This window comes from Drosophila takahashii, chromosome 3R (assembly GCF_030179915.1).
Source record: "Drosophila takahashii strain IR98-3 E-12201 chromosome 3R, DtakHiC1v2, whole genome shotgun sequence".
NCBI lineage: Eukaryota > Metazoa > Arthropoda > Insecta > Diptera > Drosophilidae > Drosophila > Drosophila takahashii.
Window position 1 is genome coordinate 8,247,261 of NC_091681.1, and position 23,626 is coordinate 8,270,886.

General features: G+C 41.5%; 3 protein-coding genes, 1 long non-coding RNA gene and 1 pseudogene across 7 annotated transcripts in view; 1 reads left to right on the forward strand and 4 right to left on the reverse strand.

Annotated features, from left to right (window-relative positions):
• The window catches only part of LOC138913575 (uncharacterized), a 137,450-nt gene that overhangs the window by 17,046 nt on the left and 96,778 nt on the right, over window positions 1–23,626 (reverse strand). The gene's annotated exons all lie outside the window — the stretch shown is intronic.
• NPFR (Neuropeptide F receptor) lies at window positions 1,285–9,983 on the reverse strand. Of its 4 annotated transcripts, XM_070217433.1 has the most exons (7): window positions 9,023–9,983; window positions 8,052–8,258; window positions 4,746–5,136; window positions 4,519–4,688; window positions 3,266–3,842; window positions 2,953–3,196; window positions 1,285–1,912 (listed from the first exon to the last, which is right to left on the reverse strand). In XM_070217433.1, exons 2-7 carry the CDS (start codon window positions 8,052–8,054, stop codon window positions 1,897–1,899), a joined length of 1,401 nt encoding a protein of 466 aa, XP_070073534.1. In that variant the 5' UTR covers window positions 8,055–8,258; window positions 9,023–9,983; the 3' UTR covers window positions 1,285–1,896. The 4 variants fall into 4 exon arrangements, with proteins under 4 accessions (XP_070073534.1, XP_016993446.2, XP_016993445.2 ...); XM_017137957.3 differs by having other exon boundaries at window positions 2,953–3,842; window positions 9,688–9,983; XM_017137956.3 differs by having other exon boundaries at window positions 2,953–3,842.
• Window positions 10,471–11,881, reverse strand: LOC108054861 (uncharacterized). The gene is made up of 2 exons (XM_017137955.3): window positions 10,815–11,881; window positions 10,471–10,756 (listed from the first exon to the last, which is right to left on the reverse strand). Exons 1-2 carry the CDS (start codon window positions 11,839–11,841, stop codon window positions 10,560–10,562), a joined length of 1,224 nt encoding a protein of 407 aa, XP_016993444.2. The 5' UTR covers window positions 11,842–11,881; the 3' UTR covers window positions 10,471–10,559.
• Window positions 12,807–15,526, forward strand: LOC108054821 (neprilysin-1-like; annotated as a pseudogene).
• LOC108054822 (uncharacterized) lies at window positions 15,696–17,059 on the reverse strand. Its single transcript, XM_017137913.2, has 2 exons — window positions 16,014–17,059; window positions 15,696–15,954 (listed from the first exon to the last, which is right to left on the reverse strand). The coding sequence occupies exons 1-2, from the start codon at window positions 17,038–17,040 to the stop codon at window positions 15,758–15,760; spliced, it is 1,224 nt and encodes a 407-aa protein (XP_016993402.2). The 5' UTR covers window positions 17,041–17,059; the 3' UTR covers window positions 15,696–15,757.

The window sequence follows — 23,626 nt, forward strand, 5'->3', positions numbered from 1 at the left end:
GCGAACCTTTGCTTTGAATTTTGCTCCAATCATTAATTTCACTTTTACTCATAAATATGCTAATTGCCCGCTCACGCCGGTTCCGTAAAATTTCGTTGCCGGCGAATCCATCGGGTTGGAGAGGCAGACCCAGAATGCTTTTGTCACCATTGCGCAATCTGCATGAGAAGAAAGTGAGATGGGCACTCGTAATCATCAGATGACGGTGTGTGTCTGTGTGTGTTGACCAGGGGAAATGGAAATGGAAGGTGCGGAGTCGGCTGAGTGTGACAAAAAGTAAGGCAAACACTTTCACAAGCCGCAAGTGCATGAGGCCGTTACCAGCCGTCACAAACGGCCAACTGACCGTTGACAGTTTTACAGCAGCCAGAAGCAGGTGAGCCGCCTCACCTGTCGCATCACGCGTTCCCCAAAGAAATTTTTAATTAGTTTATTTTATTTGTGTTTCATTTTCCACGCCGCCTGGTGGGAACATTTCACTTTTCCGTGCGATCCATAATTCACTCGCCACCGGTCACGTTTGTGTCACACGTCGGCGAACTGTGAACCGAGCTGCAAACTGAGGAGATGGTGACTGACCTTTCGCCCACGACGGTGCGTAGACCCTAATTGAAATGTAATCATGCACTAATTTAGCACAAATTTAGCTTGTCGTTAATCAAGAGAACCTTATGAAAAATGCGGTCTAATGAGTTTATTATTAGCAAACCCGAGACGGCCTTAATTGGGGTACTCGTTTAAGTTCAGATAGATTTGTGTTATATTTTACTAGCCCACATTTGTTAAGACTATGTTTTACGAGTATATGTTTTTGTGTATCTAAAGATATAGATATTCTGCTTCTCAAACTTCCGTGTGGCAGTGGCCCAAAGTTCGCATGCTTATGTGCTATTTTTATGGGTCGTAGGTTTTTATGCTGCGGCTGCTTGAGTGACTCGAACCCACAAAAGTGTCAAAGGTTAAGTGTTGGGGCGGGTCAGCTGCTGTTTATAGCTGTGGCCGTTAAACTGGTAAGCACGGTGTCCCTTTTTGTTTAAAAATCTTTAAAGATAACTTACCTTACTGCAACTTACATACTCATATGCTTAAAATCCCCACTTCATTTTGTTAAAAACTCAAAGCTGCAAATAGTTTGAATGATTTTGGGGAGAAACAAGACCGAATTCCGAGTAAATAAGAGCGCTTCAATTTGAACACTTTGGGCAATTCAACAGGCATTTCTAATTGGCACTTCACCAAAGCTCTCATTTGGCATTTAGAAATTTTTCAAGTGAAACAGCTCCATTATGCAGGACTTGTAAACAACATTTATTAAAATATTTTTTAGTATTCGTGTAGCAGACATTAAAACAGTTTGCCTTAGGATGTTTTTAGAGCTGCTGACATTTATTTTAAAGTTATCTTTTACAATTATGGACTAATATGTAAATTCACTTTCGTGAATTTCAAGTTATCCTATTATTAGTGAATAGCAAACAAAACATCAATTATGGCTAATCCTAATCTTATATGATATAAAGACATAGCTATGAGAGAAAGAAATATTTCCTAGGAACTGTTTGAGGGGAACTTATTCGATGTCTTAGGCGTATTCGACTTATCAAATACCCGAAATCCAATTGGGGGCTCAATCAATTACTTTCCGGCATTCGATATGAAAGTGATCAAACCATAGACTTAGTCCGACGTTGATGGTGGATGCGATGAGATGCTCGTTTAGGAATAGATTACAGGCTGCGAGATATATACTCGTTGTGTCTCTTAACTTAGGTGTAACTCAGCTTGGCTTTGGATCACTGGACAATATGTATTTTCAGTAAATTCTAAGAGCGAATTGAAAGTCGCATCACTCGAAAGCCGCTCCAGCCGCCCGCTGCTCCAGGATTGATTGCCAATTTAGTACTGTTCCAAACTGAAAATGTGTCACAAAAAGCTGGGTCATAATCGATGGCTGCTCAAAGCAAATAATGTCACAACATGGCAACGACAAGAGTTATAGCTCGTCAAGGCAACGATAAAAGGAACTGTGAAGCGCATGCATACACTGGGAAAAAGTATGATGAAATTATAGACAACCGAGAGCAATCATGTTCGAGCCACAAAGTAGCAACACCCAGAATCAGGAGTTGAAAAATAATATCCATTCTCAAATATTTTCAGTTTTCAAGACATTTCTGATTGTATTAAAAAGGTAAAAAAAATTTATTCGGGATTAAGATTTTGCAACAAAAAGGAGTAAGAAGTTTATAATTACTTTTGAGCTATTTTTGATTTAAAAATAAATAAATTGGTAAGCAATATATTTACAAAAATAATGTAAGCTAATTAACATTAACGATCTTAAAAAATAAACATAATTAACATGTTTTTCAATAATTAATTAAATTAAATTAATAAATTAAATATTTAAGAAATAATTTTAGGCCTTGTAAACCTCTGAGAAACTGTACAAAAGTTTATAAAAATATTTATTTTCAAAACCACTTAAAATATTTCGAAACTATGTGGTTCATGTAAAAACAATATGGAATCATTACAACAAAAATGTAAATGTCTTAAGAAATAATTGTTAAACCCTGAGAAAATGTACAAAAGATTATAAATATATTTCATATTAAAACACACACACAAAAAAATAAAAAATAAATTTAAAAAAGGAGCATTTTGAAAACTCCTTTTAATTTTCGCATCCCCCAGTATCAAAGCTAAAGTTAAATCTTTAAGACTTGTGACCTAACGACACGACTTTGCGCTCAGTGTGCTCTGAATATGGCAGTTGCAGTTGGAACAAGTGAAACGTAAGGGAGCAGCAGCGACGCTTGGAGCATGCAAATCCAATCAGCCCGAGGGCGCACAAAAGGACATGCACGCGTGTGTCCTGCGGAGGTGGGCGGTCACGGAAATGTCCATGAACCGGACCCCGAGGACCCTAAGGACTACCCTGTGCTTTACCGCGGCATCAGCTTGGTGACCTCCGAGGGCACCGGATTGTGGTCCGTGAGCGCCACCGACTCGGTGATGGCGCTGCGCAGTCCGCCCTCCTGGTGGCCGGTCATGAAGTCGGTGGCCGCCAGACCGCCCTCGCCGCCGACGGTGCCGCTCTGGGCGCCGCCGGGCCCCAGCAGCTTGAGCTCGCCCTTGGAGAGATCGGCGCCTAACTTGCGACGCCTGCGGGCCGCCGCCTGGACGTTGCAGCCTGTCGTGTGACCGTTAAGAGCAACATTAGTGTCTGAGCAACGGCAGAGCAGTTCTTGAAATTCTTTACGGAAGTTGTCGTTGAGCCAGCCGTAGAGCAGCGGGTTGGAGCAGGCGGAGCTCATGCCGATCATGTGGCAGATGGCATAGCGCACCAGCATGCTCTGGGTGACCGGCGAGCGCTCCATGTCCGCGTACAGGTTGAAGAAGTTCAGCGGCAGCCAGGAGACGCCGAAGATGATGGCGATGCTGATCAGCAGGCAGTTGGTCCGCTTCATGCGCCGCCCGCGCTCCACCTTCCGCTGAGCGGACGCCGCCTGCACGGCCACCACGGTGATGCGGCTCTTCAGCTTGTTGTAGATCCCAAAGTAGGCCACCGAGACGATCACGATGGGCACCAGGTACTGGACGCACAGCGAGAAGATCGAGTAGTAGAAGCGCCCGTTGCGACTCGGCCAGTCCTCGATGCAGTACGGGATCGTGTCCTGCAGCCCGATCTGCTGCAGCAGGGCCGGGGTGTCCGTGTTAATCAGCTCCTTGTAGACGAACAGCGGCGAGGCCAGCAGCAGGGCCAGGGCCCAGATCCCCGCCAGGATCGTCACCGCGCCCACGAATTGCAGGCTGTCGCGCGTGGGGTACACGATCACCTGGAAGTAAAGTCAGGGGGTGATTCAAGGATAGCTCAGGGGGTCACTATCCAACGGTTCAATGGATTCAACCTGGTCTAAAAAGGTTGAATTAAGCTGGGAACATCGGGAATAAACTTAAGCACCTGTACAAACTAGGATAGGAAATATATATCTACATTTGTGGTATACCACATACATATATGTAACTAAACAAAAGAAAATGGTGGGGGGGAAATCAGAACAATTTTTTTGCTTACTTTTTGCATACCAAAATTCCTTTAATTTTTCACCCGAGTGGTGGATTATATCACCCCCATATCACCCTCCGTGGATCCGCGAGAGTAGTCTCTTCAATATTAGATAACTACTGTATAACTATAGCGATGTTTATCCCCGAAATAATAAGGTAAATTTAATAGCTTAACCCTTTTAATCGAAAGCTAATAGTCCCACTGACCTCTATACATCACCCCGTTTAACAAGCTTTCGGCTCGCCACCATTTATATTAATAACTTTAATCGTGGGTTAAGCATTCGAGTAATCGCCAAATATTTACTCAGAGCCCATCGATTTTCGTTCAACGTCAAATTTAATGGTTACAAATTGAAGCCATTCGCCTCATTAATACCGGGACATGACTTGCCCCATTTACATACTAATGTTGGCATTAAAAAAGGCCGAGCCGGGACTAACCTGATATCTGTCGAAGGCAATGGCCGTTATGGATATTGTCGACACGAAAATGCAAAGTGCCTGCAGCATGGCAATCGTTTTGCACAGGATGGAGCAGGAGCCGTAGGGCCAGTACTTGGACAGGATCTCCATCAAGGTCAGCGGCATGGTGACGAGGCACAGAAGTAGATCTAAAAGTCCGATCGGATTAGACACGGATTTCCGCCGGCCCGGGGGCTTCAACTCACCCGATATGGCCAGGTTTAGGATGAAGAGGTTGCGGGCAGTGCGCATAATGGGCTTTCGGACCACGGCTATGACCACCAGAGTGTTTCCCAGGGCTCCGAACACAATCAGCACGCCGTACATGGTGATGAGCATGTGGTACCAGGGGCTGTCCACCGCCCTGTTGCTTAGGAAGCGGTCGATGAGCACCGGGTCCAGCGGCCTGCTCCCAGTCTCGTTCAGATCCGAGGTGTTGATGGCCGTGGTGTTGAGGGCGTGCACCGTGCCCAGGTCCAGGTAGTCCAGGGGATGCCGGTCGTCGAGATAGCGGCCACTGTTGCTGCTGCTGGCATAGCCACCCAGTTGCTCCCCGGCAGCCAGTTGGCCGGGCTCCGTCTGGTTCATGCTGATTATCTGGCAAACAGAGAAGGCAAACAGGCTCCTATTATTCCTCAAATCCGCAGCGAAAATATTCAATTGTCAGGGGAAAGGAAGATAGAGGCAGGAGGTCGGCTAAGAGGAGGGAAACTTTGCGTGCCACATCACGTATGATTTATGAGATTGGCTGCAGCACACGCCACACATTCCAGCTGGCTGCGAAAGGCAAATTCCGCTGGTTTATGGGGCCGCCTATGCGAAATTCGGGGCAATAATCGTATGAAAAGTTTGTGCGGTGCCGGTAGGTGGCCCAGCACCAAAGGATTCTATGGGCATTCGACATGAATGAAAGTTCTGACGCCTCAGTAGCAGGCAATCACTATGAGAAATTTGGGATACAATCATCAAAGCCAATAAATTATGACCTATTTTTTAGTAAAGATATAGACCATTAAAATTATTAAATGTCCTTATTTTATAATATGTTAAATATTTTATTAAAACTAATACCAAATTCATTAAATTGTATTTAACAAGCTTTTTGTCTATAGGTCCAAAAACATAACACACCCAAAAATCAAATCATTTGATTTGGCAATTAATTTATTATTTGTAAAATGTTAGTTAGGAATTCCAAACAAATCTCGGCCGACCTTTAAATCGTAGTGCTTTTGGTCTACAAAAACGTTATCTTGATAGAAAATCCATTTTCCAGCATGCTATTTTAATAATTGAGTTGAGATCTCAGGGCTTGATAAAAACTTCAAACGCCCTCGCTCTTCGCCTTTTGATGCCTTGCTGAGCACAGACAATGGGCCTGGCTCATGGGACTTGACTCGCAAATTATCTGCTACAGGATAACTTTGACAGGGCAAAATCTTTCACTTGGTCTTAAAGTTTTGCCCGTTGTTTTATTTTTGCAAAATGTCTTACCATTCGGTGTCAATTCATGTCATATCTCAATTTTAAATGCCTCGGTGCCTGGCTCGAGTTAGTTGGTTCTTTCCCTCGTAAATATTCATGCATTACCCGGCGCCATAATTTATGCAGCACATCGGGGCGAGACATGCACTTAATTGGAAAAACTCAAAAGTGCTGTTCTCGGGGAAATGTGCGTTTGATGCCTGGCATTTGTTACCAGAGCAAGATATCGTGGTGCCGAGGGACAGCCGTCAGATCCAGATACATATACAGACACAGGCCCAGATACAGGCAGGTTATAAATGACGACATTTGCCAAAAATAATTGTGTAATTTTATGCGCCGAATGGCTGCGCACTTGTCAGTATCGATAAAAGCCGATGGCTCGGCCGAAGGTGGGCGAAACAGACTTATGGGGCGCCCAAAGGTATGCATTACCCCTGACAGCTGCGATAAATGAGGCGCTAATAAATCTCGCCAATCGGGGGATTAACTCGCTAGATAGCCGATGGGCGGGGGATCGGAAGCGAGCCGAAGACAAAGTTGCCATGGAAATTTAATTTCAAGTTGGCCGGCACTTAATTGACTAATATTTGCACTACCAACTCAAACATCAGGGCCCCGAGACTTGGCCAGTCGGCCAGCCCTAAATGGGAAAGTCTGCCGACCGCAAACTGGCCAGTCTGCAAAATGGTTTGGATTCCCCTTCCGCTCCGGGCGAGGACCTAATAAAAAAGTTTTTGCCCCGCAAAAGGAGCAGTGCAAGGCAGGCCGAAGTTGATCACCAATTTGTCGCAGAAGTTCCAATCGCAGTCCGTACACGACTTTGAGGAATTGACTCAAGGTGGAAATTGAATTTTCATGTCCTTTTCCCCAAAGGAAAATCACTGCGCAGCTGCCTTCTCGGTTCGGTGGGGTCGCACAAGGGAAGTTAGTGTCGGAAGAATTATGTAAAGCAGCCTCAAGTCATCGGCAGTTGTCACAAATTTGGTATAATTTTCGGAATACGAGTTCCTCCAGCTCCAGCCTTGTCGCTTCACTGGATAAGCGGAGCGTGACAAAGGTTTTAAATGCCATCCAGTTTTCGGGAAATTCAAGTTCGATTCCGGCCTGGTTTTCCCGCTGCCTGCTCAGCTATTTTTGTGATTTATTTGCGGCTCTCTTGTTTCGCCCACAACAAGATGAATTTTATTGCCGCCCGTGCGATTTGTTTGCTGCAAATACGTCCTTCCCCTGTTGGCTGATGAGTTTCTCAGTTTGTGCCCAATAAGAGACCCTTTCGCCTGCCCCCAGGACGTTTTGTTTATTAATTGAAGTCGATTTATCTCGAACATGGAAGAGGTAAGTTCTGCCGGAATTGGCCTCATCTGCTCGGCTGGTCAAGTCCAAATTATTCACTGCGAAAGTGATCTGCTCTGTCTAGGCGGGTACATCTGGCCGAGTGCGAAACTGGGTTTCTTAGGAATTAATCATCTAAGCTGCTTAAGGGCTGAACACAGATTCTCGCCCATTTGTCTGAGTCCTTTGCAATTTAATCATGTTCTGTGTGCCGTTTAACACTTCTTAGGTGTCAAAGAAAGCCACAGAGTGCTGGGATAAAAATAAAAATTCATATTACCCAAAATCCGGCCCACGAAAATGCTGTGCGATTGCGTAACCAGGACAGCAATTATTGCGTAAATTGATATGCTTTCGCTCGACTTTTAAGCCTTCCCCGAGTTTTCAAATTGCCCAGGAGAGGGGAGCATTATTTTGAAATTTGTATGGTTCCTACGCCAGCAAATTGGCCCCAATCTGGCGGTGTATCCTGCAAATGTCAAAAAAATGGGGCTTGCGCTTGCACAGCCATATGGCCATATGGCCAAGTTAGACCAAGAAGTAGAACAAGACCAAGACCAAGACTGATTCCCCCAAAGCAACTCGAACAAACTTTTTCATTTTAGGAACAAAGTAATTTCGTTCCGTTTGACATCTACTCCGAAATGGCTTCTTCAGACGGCTTTAAGTATTTATATTGCAATTACACTCACCATCGTATCGCTCTGGCAATCTCCTCCGCCCTGGGGATATATATGCTAGTACGTAGTATCGTATTGTTCTTCCTGGCCGTCGGCTGTTGTTTTCCGCCTGCGTGTGACACGAGTGACTCTCTGTTTTTGTGGCTGCCACAGCAGCAGTTGCTCATTTAGTTTCCAATTTGAAGTGCACTCACGGGACTTCGCTGTTGTCTTTCCCGTCTTGAAATTATAAGAAATAAAAACATTTCTGCTAATGGATGCTTTCGTTAAAGGGGTGCGTACATCTAGCCTATAATCCGCTCAGCCAAGCTGCTTGTCAGCATAATCAACTTAATTAAATGCCTCAAAAATTCTCGAGATAGAGCAAAGTTTGGGACACAGCTTAATCCTCCGTGCAACAAACACACGGGCCTCAAGTTAAAAAGTTTGCACAAGATGGTTGCAGTTTTTAAGTGCCTTCGGGGGTTCCAGTTTTGCATGCATTGGTATGCATAACTTTTGGAACATTTTCCAGATTCTGGCGCACTTTGAGGTGGTTTCTTCCCCAGTTAAGCCATGCTCAGTTGCGCGTCAAACCCTTTCGGCTGAACTGAGTTTAAATTGACTCGGCAGTCTGAGAGGGGACTTTTCGGTTCACATGAACTTCATTTAACTTTAACAAAGTACGGCTTTTCTTTTGGATTACACTGTCTACGCAATTGCACCACACAGCATGGCTTTATTGTTTTACAGCAGCTGCCTTCTTATTGTCCAAATAGAAGTTATAAATAAATAATTACTTAACCGATTTAAAAATATTATTTAAGTGTGTATTTTATTAAGATAATCTTCTTGCGAAATAATTTTATAATGAAGTTTGGTCGCTTATGTCAAGGTTGAACTGCTTTAAAGGAAAATGTGCCGTTGTAATTCTTAATTAAAGTTCGCAGACGTAAAGCAGAAAGTGGATTCAACGAAAGCTGTGGCTTAATTATTTCACATACGTATATTTGCGTGCACAATTCGTTTGGCCTCAGATGGTTAATTCTTCATAATTATAATTGCCGCAATATTCTTGTCAGTATTTTTCTTTAATGCACTAAATATGGCTTCAATATATGGCTGGAAATCTGCTTCATTATTCAGAGTCCATTAATAATGCCATTAAGCAAATTGCTTTTCGGTTTTCCGAATTTTGTGTTGGGCTGCAGCACTCGTTTACATCTCATTACGCGCGATGCACATTCATTAATTTTCCATCGAATGGAACTCAGCTGAATCGGCTTTCCCTCAGTTTCCTGAGCTCATTAACTGCCTCGTAGTTTCGTTAAATTATGATTTCTGCCTTGCCCGCACACGTCACATGGCATTACAGACTCAAAAGATTTGTTTTTCCGGGAGACTCGCGGCGGAATAATATTTTCTTTCGATTAATTCGCAACTTGCATTTCAGATTCATTGAGGCGCGTTCGGGAGAATAATCATACTAAATACCGACAACTGCCGAGCGTCCGGCAAGCAATTAGCATATTTTCCGCGGCCCACTTTTGGGGCAGGGTGAAAATGCTCGTAAATGTCGAGTTCCGTGCGAAATCTTCACGCTTTCCACTTTTTAATGGCGGCACATTGTTCGAAAAACAAACACTAAACACCGCGTCACGGGGCATACCTCTCAGAATTCAGAATTCCGTGTAGATCCAAAGAGTTTTTGGCCCCCGTTGTTTGGCCACCTCAAAATTCTCAATAAATATGCGGCCGCATTTTTATTATTTCGTCTTTTTCACGCGATTTTATTACAATAAGTTTGGGTGTTTAGTTTGGCTGTTTACTGATCTCCGATAACCACACGCGTGCACAGTCAGCGACCATCTGTTGGCTTTCGGTGCGCATCGCCTGCTTATATAGCCTCGTCTCCGCCTGAATATCCGCCTGAATCTATGTTGGCCGGGATGCGCGTTGCGTATACGCCGCGTGGCACACAAGTCGCAACTGAAGGCGCCACATTTGGTCAACCGGCCGTGGGCCCTCGCTTCCAAGTTTGTTTTGGGCCGTCAGCTGTGCGGAGCTTTCTTATCACTGAACCCAAGGGGTGGAAAAGCTCTGCACACTGGGCTAAGGGCCGCCGGAAACGCGTACCGAGCTTCCTTATTGTCTACTTGGGAACTTGAATCATTCAAAATTTATTTTTTAGCAATCACCCGAGGCTGGAGGCTATCAGTCATGTTCATTCCCCGCCAAAAGTGACGCCAAAATGACGTAACACTCTAATATAATTCTTAAAGCACTTTGCTGTCTGCTGATAGCTTATCTCTTGAAGTGCTCGTCAGAAAGTAATTTGGTATGCAAACAATCTTAATCGCAAACAATCAGACACCACACTAAATTTTATAAAATCGCAGCCAAGATTGGGTAAATATAAATTGGTAATAAAATATCTTAAATGTCGATACAATTTGAAGTTTTTGGGACATACTTTATTTCCATTTTGGTATACTCATATATATTTCTATACCTCCTTAAGTTTAATTAAGCAGTTTTGGCCTACTGTAAGTCCAAGAGGCCCTTACCATCAAGAATAGCTAATAGCTTGGTTGCACTTTTGATCACAGCTTCACTGGCGTACACAGATTTCTGGTAACGAAGCCCTTCTTCAGTATCCTTATACAGACTTGAAAAGTCTGAGGTCCCTTCAGTGCCATTGTAAATCATACAGGGCTTGAACATGTGGGCCATCAGACCTGGAAAAAGATAATTTTTAAAGAAATGTGGTTTGCGGATTCACTCAGCTGTGCTTACTCATGAAACGGCGCCGTTCGAACTGAAGTTGGTACTCCTGAAGGGTGGGGAATGAGCCGTTGTACGAAAACTTTTCCAGGTTGGCTTTTAAAGCGTTGTAATGATGCTCAACAAGTTCCGGTTCCTTGTCACTAACTTCTTCCTTGAGAGAAGTGGTGAAGAAGTAGTGCAGGTCGATGGTGGGAGAGGTGCAGTTGCTGAATTGGAAATCTATGGCCACGACAGTCTGGGGAGTTCCCGCCTTATCGTACTGGAACATAATGTTGGTGGTCCAGCAGTCGCCATGGTTCAGCGTGATCAGATCACCTTCACCCACATCGTAGACCCGAGCTCCGTACTCCATGATGTGGGTATGCAACTTCTCGAGTTTGTCGCCATAGATTTGCTTCAAACTCGGTTGGCCATTTATGAACCGCAAAAAAGCCCTAAACAAACCCGTAAAGACCTCGCAATAGGCCTTCTTGTCCCGCGAAAAGAAGTGGGTAAAGAAGCACTGGGTCAGTAGCTCCGGATGGCGCTGTTGCAGGATTATGGATGCGGCATGGAACTTGGCCAGCATTTCCAGAGTCAGTTTGGTGTGAGCCAGATCCAACTGCTTTACTCGGTCCGCGTTGACGAACTTGTACGGCGCCAGATCCTCCAGAATCATGGTGCTGTACTCCCGATCCACGGTGATGGCATCTGCAGTTAGCTTTCCATCCAGACCAGCTTCCTGCAGCAGTTCCCTCAGCTTGGGCAGGACGAACTCGTACATGTCCATCTCGCGGGTGTAGAGTTCGTACTCGAAGAAGACCTCCGCCTGGGGAACGTCCTCAGGAAGGGCCTGCTTGACGATGAAGGTCTTCTTCTGAACGGATCCGTCGCCCAGCTGGTAGTCCACGTAGATACGGGTCATGACGCCCACGAAGTTCTCGCCTTTCCCAGTCGCCGGCTTGGCCCAGATCTTGAGTACCTTCAGCTGATCGTCCTTGCAGTAAGCCCTCAGCCTGGGCTGCAAATATTCCTCCGTTAGCCAGTTGGGCAGCATTGTTTACGTGTTGCGGTTCCTCGAACTTCTGACGTCTTAGCTCCGGGGCTCACGTTTATATTATGACGAAACGGGGATCTTATCGGAGACTATTATAGTGCAGCCGCGATAAGCTTTGTAATGGCAATTTGTGTGCTATCTATATTCTCGAGTGAATTCTCAGTTATACAAGGTCATTGTGAGATTGCAAATTAAACAAAGCCCAGTCACTACCCGAGGGTACTGCTTGGACGGTCGCCTAGTCATTCTAGTTCACGAACATTTTATTGTGTCGAACACAAAATCTACAATCTTGATTTTTGTTTGTTAAAAGAGCATGATAATGGGACTGCAGACATCGACTTCAAGGCTTGATAACGGTTTTAATACTAACGAGAACGGACGGTAGATTTGGCAAAACGAAATGTTAACATATAGAAATTCCTATTACTAGAATTTAGAAAATAAAAGATGAAGATGAAGAAGATAAAAAGGTTTAATTTATTTTTAGGTTTAAAAAAAAAAAGGGTTTGGTGTATTTGAAGTGTATAAAACAAACTTTAAAATCAGGGTACAGTTTTATCAAGATGCATAAAAAACGGATCTAAAGTCAAATTGAATTAGACACATTTTTGAGAATAAAAATGTATTATACATACTTAAACTATTACGAAATATTTAAATCGGATATAGCATTCGTATGGTGAATATATTATATTCAACTCTTGACGGCTAGTCTCATCGGCCTGTGGAGCAATATTTGGGATTTAAAAAGCTGACAGTTCAAAATTGCGTTCTGAATCAAGAAGTTGAGTCCTAGGTTGCGTGTTTCACAGTTGCCTTTTTAGGCGCTGATAAGAATGACAATAAACAAGAGCATGTTTTTTTGTTCGATAAGCTCAAGATCCGTCAGATTGTGGGGATCACTGATCTATTTTCTTCTAATGGAATTTTCCGTGAAAGGGGACACCAGATCGGTAACCGATATGCCGAGTAAGGCTTCCGATTTGAAAACTGCGAATTACCTTCAGTCCCATGCGAATCTAATGAAGTCCTACATGAACTTAAGCGTAGCACCCTGTGACGACTTCTACGAGTACGCCTGCGGAAACTATCAACACGTGAAACCGGATAGATATTCCTTTGAAAAGCGCACTACTTCGTCGGACATTGTCTACACATTATATGACATCACTGAACATCTTTTGGGCAGGTTAGATCTGGCGGAGACTCTCAATGTGTCCAGCGAGCTAGGGGTGGCCCAACTATTATACAAAGCCTGTCTGAGGGCTGATCTCTATCCGTTCCCAGCTGCCGATCCGAATTATTTTAGACTTATTCGGTCGATCTGAGGCTTTCCTGCCGTAGATGGTGCTGCCTGGAACGCTTCCAAGTTTAGCTGGTTCAACATGAGCGCCCACTTGACCAACTACGGGGCAAAAGGCTTAATTTTCGAAAATCTATCCGAAAGCTATCCCTTTAGGCCTTACTTTGAGCAGCCGGAACTGGGGTTTGACTCCTTCGTGCATACGGACAACATCAACAGCAACTCTTCACTCCTTTCAACTGACAGAGGCTAAAATTGCGGAAGTGATCGACGGGGTGTTTGCATTCTGGCGTGAGGCCCTGGTGGCTGCAGAAGAATTGGATGAATCGGAATGCCAAGACTTCGATGTTACTAACTACTACGAAATTGCCTTTAACAAGGGTTTACCCAGGGAGAGGTGCCATTCCTACTTTGTGGAGATAGGCAAGGTGTGTGGCCGTCATCCTGAGGCTGTGGCCAATTATCTGTCCATGAAACAGCTCTACCAATTTGATCCAAGGCTGAAGGCGTCCAAGTACCAAAGAGATTATTACGCATCGGCGCTGCTGACCTCCATGTGTTTCCTGTTCAATAAACTTTACATGGCGGTAAGTCTCAATGCGATTGTTATGGCCCTTTTAAAAATGATTACCTTACAGGAGTACTTTACTGAGAAGCAAAGGTTGGAAGTGTCTGAAATAGTACAGGAGCTGCGGAAAGGTCTGCGAAGGTCGCTCGAGGAAGCCGATTGGTTGGACTCGGATACTAGAGAAAAAGCCCTTTTCAAGGAGAAGGCCATACAGTACCGCATCGGCTCCTTGGAGGACAAATCGCTCACTGATCGCCTGATCCGGGAGATCGACCGCCTTGAAATGGACGACGATAGTTACACCGTGACCAATGTCAACCTGCATCGATTCATTGTCGACATTAATCGCTTCAGCACCCGACACTCTGAGGAACTACCTGAAGAGACCTTGCCACAGATGATGCTGGTGGGAATGCAGATCCAATCGTTTTATTATGTTTTGGAGAACACCATTTACATATTGGATGGCATTCTGCAACCACCAATTTACCACCACTCATGGCCGCTCGCCCTTAAATTTGGCACCTTGGGTTACGTCGTTGGCCACGAACTTACCCACGGTTTCGACACGTTGGGCTCCAGATTCGATGGAGATGGAAAATATCGGTCCTGGTGGTCAAACTAATCGAAGCTGGCTTTTGAAGATCGCTCCGAGTGCTTTGCGAATCAGTGCTGCCATCACACAGCTTGAAAAACAGGACAGATAAGCCAAAAAAAACAGGGAAAAAAAGGACAAAAACTTTTAAAAAAGGACAAAAAAAGGGACAAAAGTAAATGCGCCTCCATTTTTCTGTTTTACCAATGGGTTATATAATTACTTAATTTAAATGGATTTTATATTAAATTCAATTATGTAATGACCTACTGCGCCCGACTCACATCCTTCTTTGTTTGATCATTTTACCATGGTAAATTTTTGTGCGTATACGTAATAATCTAAAATTATTAAAATAATAAAAGCATTTCAAGTAACTATATTGGTAATACAAAAAAATTCAATTTCTGCGTCAAACCCGAATAAGAGTCGTTAAAATCTGAAATTTTTTTCTGACAAAAAAGCAAAGAGTAAAAATTAAGAAATTTTTAAAGTGTTTTCCTTTTTTTTTTGCTACAGAAAAAATCGTACTATAAAGAAAATCCATCGACTGCTTTACGTCTCTTTGATAATTTGTAAAAATAATTATTTTTTAAGTGCCGAACTGTAAGATTGATGGTTAAAAGGGCGTTTTAGCATATAAAAACAGGTTTACACTTTTTCGACTGGCAAAAATAACACTCAAAACCTAATTTTTGAAAAAAGGACAGATTTCCGGATAGGGGATGTTTCAAATTTTTTCCGGATAAACCCGTTAAAAAAAGGACAGATCTGTCCGGAAAGAGGACAAAATGGCAGCACTGTTGCGAATGCCTACAATAAGTACCTGATACCGGAGATCGATCGTCACATCGATGGCAATAAGACACTGGACGAGAATATAGCCGACAGCGGCGGATTGAGAAGGGTCATGGAGGCCTACCACAGCCACAAGAAGCAACTGCTGGGAAATCTTAGTCAGGAGAAGACCTGCGAGCAGTTGCCAGGACTCGACCTCTCGCCAGAGCAGCTCTTCTTCTTGGGCTTCGCTCAGTTATATTGCTCGGACTACAAGGAGGAGCAGTATTGGGATAAGCTGAAAAAAGACGAAAGCCACACTGTCGAAAAGTACCGTGTTCTGGGCACCCTGTCGAACAATGAGGACTTCTTCCAGGCCTTCAACTGTCCCGTGGGAAGTGACATGCGTCCTGCGGATGAAAGTTGTCGCCTTTGGTAATTTTAAATTATAAATTTAATCTACATTGCTTTCTAAAAACATTTATTTCTTGTATTTTATTTATATGTTATATTTTAAAGGCCTACGTAGTTGCCTTTACAGCAATCTAGCGCAGATAAATTCCCTATAAAATTAAGTCAATAAAATTTAAAAGTTAAAAAGAGAATGGTTTATACACTAAAATCAGATTGATTTTATTACTCAACCATATACAAAATTAACAGTCTTATTTTAATGGGCATCCAAAAAGCCCTTGGCATCAAGAATGGGTAGTATTGTGTCAATCCTTCTCTGAATCTCTTCACTTTCATACATGGAGTCCTGGAACTTGATTCCTTCTGCAGTATCCTGATAGAGATTTACGAACTCGCAGTCCTCGCATCCCGTGTATATCATAATTGGTTGAAATACGTTAGCAATAATTACACCTTTGAAGGAAAAATACTCGCATAAGTTTGGCTAAAAGTATGTATATATCGAAACTTACTCAAGAAACGACGCCTCTCGAATTGCAGCTGATACTCAAACAGACTGGGAAAGAGCCCTTTATAAGAAAGTGCTTCCAATGTGCTTTTTAAAGCATAGTAATGGTACTGCACCAGCTCCAGTTCCTTGGCCTTTACATCGACCTTCAGTGACGTACTGAAGAAATAGTGCAAATCGACCACCGGGGATGTTAGGGTACTGAACTGGAAGTCAATGGGCAGGACCGTGGTGGGATGGCCCTCATCATCGTACAGGTACATCACGTTGGTGGTCCAACAGTCGCCGTGAACTAATGTCTGCAGGTCCTTTTCACCCACGTCCACAGACCGGGCGGCGTAATCCATCAAGTTGGTTGTTATATGCTCCAACTTGTCTGCATAGCGGCTCTTTAAATTCGGCTTGCTCTTCACATACCTTATAAATGCCCTGAAAAGTCCCACGAAGACCTCCCCGTAACCCTTTTTGCCTCTAGAAAAGAAGTGCGATGCGTAGTTCCGACTGAGAAGATCCGGCTCGCGCTGGTTCAGGACAATGGCTGCGGCGTGGAACTTGGCCAGCATGTCCAAAACGAGCTTGGTGTGAACCATGTCCAGTTGCTTCACTCTGTCCGCATTCGTGTAGCGGAGGGGAGCCAGATCCTCCAGGATCATAATGGTGCGTTCTCGATCAACTATTATGGCCTCCGCCATCAGTTTTTCGTTGAAGTCAACCTCTTTCAGAATCTTGGCCATTTTGGGCAGGACAACGTCGTACATTTCCAGCTCCCTGTTGTAAACATCGTATTCCGCGAAGATATTCGCCTGGGGAGCATCCGAGGGAACGGCTTGTTTCAGGATGTAGGACTTACTTTGCTCAGTTCCATCTCCCTGCTCGAAGTCCACATAGATCCGGGTCATAACGCCCACGAAGTTCTCCCCTTTCTCCGTTGCCGGTTTGGCCCAGACCTTCTGGACTCGCAGCAGATCGTCCTTGTAAAAGGCCTGCAGGGCCTTCTGGATATACTCCTCCGTTAGCCAATCAGGCAGCATGGTGACTGTTCTTTGTGTACTGCGATCTCACGAATATGAGCTCACAGCATCTGGAACAACGTTTATATTCACACCAAACCTTCGTCTTATCAGTCAAGTCTGGTAATAGGTAAGATAAGCTACGTAACCCTATATGATGCCAGGCACAGCCAGGGCTAATTACTATATGGGCTCCTTTAAATCAGTTTTCTGCTCATCTGTACAAACGCGAGAGCAGCTTTTATTGCCAGAAACCGTGACGGGTAGATTTAATATTTCAAGTCATCCAGGTACCGTTTTAAATTTGCTCTGTCATCCTTCTCAGCCTCGATTTCTCGTCTGAAACGCTAAGTATATTTTAACTAATGTTTGGATACCTTTAAAAAGACGAAATATCGGATTTTCAACCTTGCTTGAGTCTCGTTGAATGGATGGATGTGCAATTGATTCAGATATCAACAAATTAAATAAATCCTGCACTACCATGTTTGGATTTGGAACATTTTTACCTGAACATTTATTTTCCACACTCGATTCTTAATGTTTGTGATATTTATTTTGCGTTAATTAACGGATTTCATTTCCAGTATTGTCCGATCACTTTTCGAAGTTGAGACGAGGGCAACTAGTCGTAAGGATGTACCTTAGATTTTAACAGACTGTAAAAGTGTACCGCTACCTAAACTACGATGAGGTCAAGTAAACCATTTTTCAATTATAAGTCCAATACATACACACAAAAAAAAAACTTGGTAAAATCAACTGTAATAATTGTCAAGCAGGCCCCAACCAGCAAAATTTTCAATTCTACTAAGTAAATAGCCATTTCACAACAACAAAATACACACAATTAGCAAAGACACAAACCCAAAGCAAAAACAAAATACACATAACCATTTTTGGTCAATTTTACCAAGCAAATTTTTTTGTGTGTACAAAATACCGTGGGAAGTGTTTGTTTCATTATCTTTATTATACAAACACTCAAGTCCAAAACAAATATGATTCGTCTGAATAAAAGGTCTTAAATATAATTCCATTCCCCCTTAATTTTAAAGATGAAGATTAACATTTATCAAATAAAAACACCTCTTAACGAGGTAAAAAACTAGTGACGATCGCACCTTCAACATACAAAAGTTCTGATATCTACATTTGTGACGAAAAATTATTACACTCGTCATTAAATAGACTAATATTTTCTCATTCGGCCCGCCCTAGCAAACTATTCCAGCCTTTTTCCCTTCACAGGCATTTTCTATTGCAGCGTGCCGAATGAGAAAATATTAGAAAGTCTATTTAATGACGAGTGTAATAATTTTTCGTCACAAATGTTGATATCAGAACTTTTGTATGTTGAAGGTGCGATCGTCACTAGTTTTTTACCTCGTTAAGAGGTGTTTTTATTTGATATCAGAAGTTTTTGTTTGTTTACTTTTGCTCTCATAGGTGCTAATATAAACATTTAAATTTAAATTGGTCATAAATCATAATTTTTAAACTATTGTATTTTAACGAATTCAGTTAAAAAGGCGTTGAAGTATTTCAAAATACCTTTTAAACGAGGTATAGCACATGTCTGTACCTTTAGTAGTGTAGAACTTACAAACTAACGAAATGTAGCTATTTTTAGCTTTTTCCCGCTAAAGTAGCGGCTTTTTCCAAAAGTCGTAGAACAAAAGATTCCTATATGGAACTCTTAAGTGCAAATTTACTGATTCCATGACCCTAAAATACAGTTCGGATACCCTCACACAAAATTCAATACTCAGGGAGCGTTAGTAGTTCGAGCTTGCAAAAGTGGCTATTTTCGTATAAAAATAACTTTTAAACGTGACTTTTTACAGTAATGTGTTATATACCAAAATTTAAGGAATCTCAAGGGCTATACATTTTAAAGTTTTAAAGAAAATCGTTAGAGCCGTTTCTGAGAAAAATAAAAAAAAGCTAAAACAAAGTTTTAAAAAATTGTCTTTTGTTCATATTTTTTTAACTATTACATTTAATAAAATTGCATATAGAAAGCGTTTATAGCATTTAAAAATACCTTTCAAACGAGATATAACACAAGTCTGTAGCTTTAGTAGTATAGAAGTTACGGCTTTCCGAATTTTAGCTACTTATAGCTGTTTTCCCGCTAAACTAGCGAGTTTTTCCAAAAGCAAAAAACAAAACAAAACAACAAAAAACAAAAGTTTTTTATATGTGATGAACGTCATATCAAATTTTCAAAACTTAGAAAACATGTTTTGGACAAACTGACAAACTGACAAACTGACAAACAGAATTAAATTTTCATTTTGGGAAGACGAAGAAAATCTTATTTTGGCTATAACTTTTGAACGGAGCGTCGGATTTTGACAAATGACCCCTCATTCGACGGGTATTTTCAAAAGGAATACAACTAAAACATTGAGAGGGGAGAACAAGTATCCCCACCAGCCCCAACAGCTCCAAATTTCGAAATATTAACTTTTTCACTTTCACGTCTCTCTCTCCCAAGCCAATTGATTTTCTTAGAGTCTTGGTATGCAATCCTGTTAGTTTTCGCAATACCTTTCGATAGGTGTATCATTCATTATGATCGGACCATCACAGTAGATTTTCATTTCTTCGTGTATATATAGTAGTCGCCTTCGCACACTCTCCTGGTGCGCTTCGTCACTACATGGACTGCCGTCCATACTGATTAACATTTATCGAGACGAGTACAGTAAACTTATGAGGTCTTTAACGTCATTTTAATTTCGAAGCACGAGACTGTGTCGTTGGCAACCAGAACTCTCTTGTTCAGAAAAACTAAAACAAGAGAGAACGCTATAGTCGGGTTGGTGTCCCGACTATCTAATACCCGTCACTCAGCTAAAGGGAGTGCCTCCCTCGCATGGATATATAAAATTGTTTTGACTACGCATAACTTTTAATTGAATAGTCCGATTTGAAAAATGTCTTCCACATTTCGATAGGTATAAATATACACAACAAAACATTTATACTTCTCGGAAATCTTTACAGATTTGGGCGCCAGACACATTTTAAATTGTTAGTGGCCGATTTTGGAGGGGCGTGGCCCTTGGCTGAAATAAACTTGCGCTGCATAGAAAGCGCAAGAATATGTGTGGGAAATCTCAACCTTCTAGCTTTTGTAGTTTCCGAGATCTCAGCGTTTATAGACGGACAGACAGACAGACAGACAGACAGACAGACAGACAGACAGACAGCAGACAGACAAACAGACGGACAGACCGACATGGCTAGATCAACTCGGCTAGTGACCCTGATCAAGAATATATATACTTTACGGGGTCGGAAATGCTTCCTTCTAGCTGTTACATACTTTTGCACGAATACAATATACCCTTTTACTCTACGAGTAACGGGTATAATTATGTCTCTCGTCGGAACTCTAGTCTTTGCCAATATACTATACAAAGTAAAGTACCTGCTAGGTAGCGAAAGTGCATGAGGCTTGCGCAAAATCGTTTAATGTTGCGTACAATTTGTAATAATTTAAAAATATAAAATAGGTTGCATCATATTTTAAAACAAGATATTTAGAGAAAAATTACAAAAAAGAAGGGAGAACTTTATAGTCGGATAAATAAAACTTTGATCGCGCATAACTTTTTAACGAATGGTCAGATTTGAATTTGATTTTTTTGGACATGGCTAGATTGATTCGGCTAGGGACCCTGATCAAAAATATATATTTACTTTATATGGTCGGAAATGCTTCATTCTAGCTGTTACATACTTTTGCACGAATACAATATACCCTCTCACTTTGCGGGTTACGTGTATAATAAAAATGCTACAATACAGAGTAAACGGGGCGTAAGCTCAACAACAGCTGTGCTACCACCCAAACGAGAGTTTTACAGACACAGCATTTTTTTACAAATGAAATCTCATCAATAAATAACAGCTGGGTTTTTTTTAAGTATTAAGTTATTTAAGTTATAAAATATGTAAAGTTAGGGGCTTTTCAAATACTACGTAATCACGTTTTTGGTGAGCTATATGACAAAATTTAAATTAAAATTCGGAAATATTTAAAAAGAGTCATATCCTAGAGTAGAAGAAAATAAAATACACACCAAAGAAACTGAAATTCATTTCCTATACTTTCCCATTTATTTTCCTATCGCTCTTATGGCAACTATATGATAAAGTCGTCCGATTATTTTAAAATTTAATTCGAAATTCAGAAATATCCCAAGAGTAGAAGGTAATATTTAAAAAAAACACCGAAGGTACACACAAAAAAAAACTTGGTAAAATCAACTGTAATAATTGTCAAACAGGCCCCAACCAGCAAAATTGTCAATTCTACTAAGTAAATAGTCATTTCACAACAAGAAAATACACACAATTAGCAAAGACACAAACCCAAAGCAAAAACAAAATACACGTAACAATTTTAATAGTTACGTAACTATCTTTGTTGGTAAATTTTACCAAGCAAATTTTTTTGTGTGTAGAATTTTTTTTTTGTCGTTCCTTCCCAGACAGACAGAAGGGCGGACAGACGAATGGACAGACGGACGGACAGACGGAAATGGCTAAATCAACTCGTCTGGTGATGCTGATCAAGAATATATATACTTTATGGGGCGGAATCCAGTGTATAAAATTTACGGCTACTGTGATATTTTTCATTAAATATTGGGTTTTTTCTTTTGCAAATGCGGAGGGTCAAACGTGGTTTTTAAGATATAGTTTCTTTTGCCATATTTCTTAGAATTCTTCCAAGATTGCGTCCCTCCCTACGATTTATCACTTTTTTTTGCCCATACAAATTGACCCAGTCTAATAGACAGCCCCTTATTGGTACATTATCTTTGCTTTAAGTTCTATTTGCATCAACATAAATTCAGCGCCCATTCGTATCACCTTTTTCAGCCCTATTAAAATTTCACGTACACATATCTGGCAGTTGTTGGAGCGGCTTAAAGTGCATCGTTTTGTTGGCTTCGCATTGTGCCATAAATGAGAGCAAACAGATGAATGTGCGCAGCGATATTTGCCCGGCTAAATCATTTACATGTGTAGTCAGGAGATAGCAGCCAGTTGGCCCGAACTGGACTTAAGTGGCATTAGCTGCTCCACTGTTGGCGAACTAAACCTATTGATTATGGGCCGTGCGTAGTTGGCTGGTTAAACAATTGGCATGGCTTCTTGGGAGTCCGAAGCAAATTGTACTGCAAACAAGGGCAGGCCTCTGTTAAGAAGCTGGTAAACATCGGGCCAAAAAGAGCCGCCGCTCATAATATTTCTGTTCTGCGCCAGCTGTTCGAGAGGGAAGAGTTTGCAGGGCGTGTCTGCTTGCGGCATAAACAAAATGCAAAAATAACAAATAAATCTATTTTGAAAGCCAATGTATTTTATTGTATTCGCCAATAGAGAAGATATTCCTGGAAATATATTTAACTAAGGACACGATAATTCTGAAAATGAAGATGACATTAATGTGTTGATGCTATATTTTACAAATAATGAGGGGAATGTGTTATTTCATTGGTCTTTACATGTAGTAATGATTAGAAAAAACAGATGATTTATTAAATGTGGGCCATCCGCTAAGGAATTTTTGGAATTCCAATTTATGGTTTTTTTTAGAATAATACTTTATGTTCTAGTATCCTTTAACCAGAATAATCAAAGCAATTCTTTCCTTGTTAAGTTATCCTTTATCCTTTTCTAAACAATCGTAGAGGTTCATTTTTAAACATGCTCGATGTCTGAATTACATTTTTCTTCACTTGTTTTATTAACATACATAAAGAAATTATAGAAAACCCTCAAGTACACACAAAAAAAAAACTTGGTAAAATCAACTGTAATAATTGTCAAACAGGCCCCAACCAGCAAAATTGTCAATTCTACTAAGTAAATTGTCATTTCACAACAACAAAATACACACAATTAGCAAAGACACAAACCCAAAGCAAAACAAAATACACGTAACTATTTTAATAGTTTGGTCAATTTTGTTTGTCAATCTTTGTTGGTCAATTTTACCAAGCAAATTTTTTTGTGTGTAGACCCAAGAAAGTTCTTCTTCTAAGGCCACGTCTGTGAGTTCTTAGTGCCCTCACACTCTCGGCACTTTTGATTGTTTTGTTCACAACTGATAATTTAAATCACCGACTGGATGTCACGGAAGTTGCTAGACTTTCTGGCACAATTCGTTGTGAAATTAATTTATCTCAAGCATACACACAAAAAAATTAGTTGGCCATCAGAACTACTTCAGCTTTGGTGTAAAGTAATTTAAAAATATTATGTCTGTCATATTATCTAAAATGAATTTGAATTCACTAGCGGAAAACATATATATATATACATACATATACATATATGTATACGAATTCTATGCACAATTAGATTTTCCTATTTCGGTCAGAGAGTTGGGCGTTAGTAAGCGTATTGATTCGACTAAATTGAAATGGCTTCTCGGAAGGCAAATCCCCTTTGTTTGGTAAACAAAGGCAATGGCACTGATAAGAACCCGGGTAAACACGAGGGCCAACGCCACTCTCACGTTTTTGTTTTCATTTTTATTCGGTTATTTGGCTAGTGGTGTCTGTGGAAAGTGCTTGTTTGC

Bases quoted from the DNA above. Each gene is read 5' to 3' on its own strand.
- LOC108054861 (XM_017137955.3), bottom strand. From the start codon at position 11,841: ATGCTGCCCAACTGGCTAACGGAGGAATATTTGCAGCCCAGGCTGAGG. The intron at 10,757-10,814 runs GTAAGCACAGCT...ATCTTTTTCCAG, and splicing joins CGAACGGCGCCGTTTCATGA to GTCTGATGGCCCACATGTTC.
- LOC108054822 (XM_017137913.2), bottom strand. From the start codon at position 17,040: ATGCTGCCTGATTGGCTAACGGAGGAGTATATCCAGAAGGCCCTGCAG. The intron at 15,955-16,013 runs GTAAGTTTCGAT...TTTCCTTCAAAG, and splicing joins CGAGAGGCGTCGTTTCTTGA to GTGTAATTATTGCTAACGTA.
- NPFR (XM_017137957.3), bottom strand. The intron at 4,689-4,745 runs GTGAGTTGAAGC...TCGGACTTTTAG, and splicing joins CCTAAACCTGGCCATATCGG to ATCTACTTCTGTGCCTCGTC. The intron at 3,843-4,518 runs GTTAGTCCCGGC...CTTTACTTCCAG, and splicing joins TTGCCTTCGACAGATATCAG to GTGATCGTGTACCCCACGCG.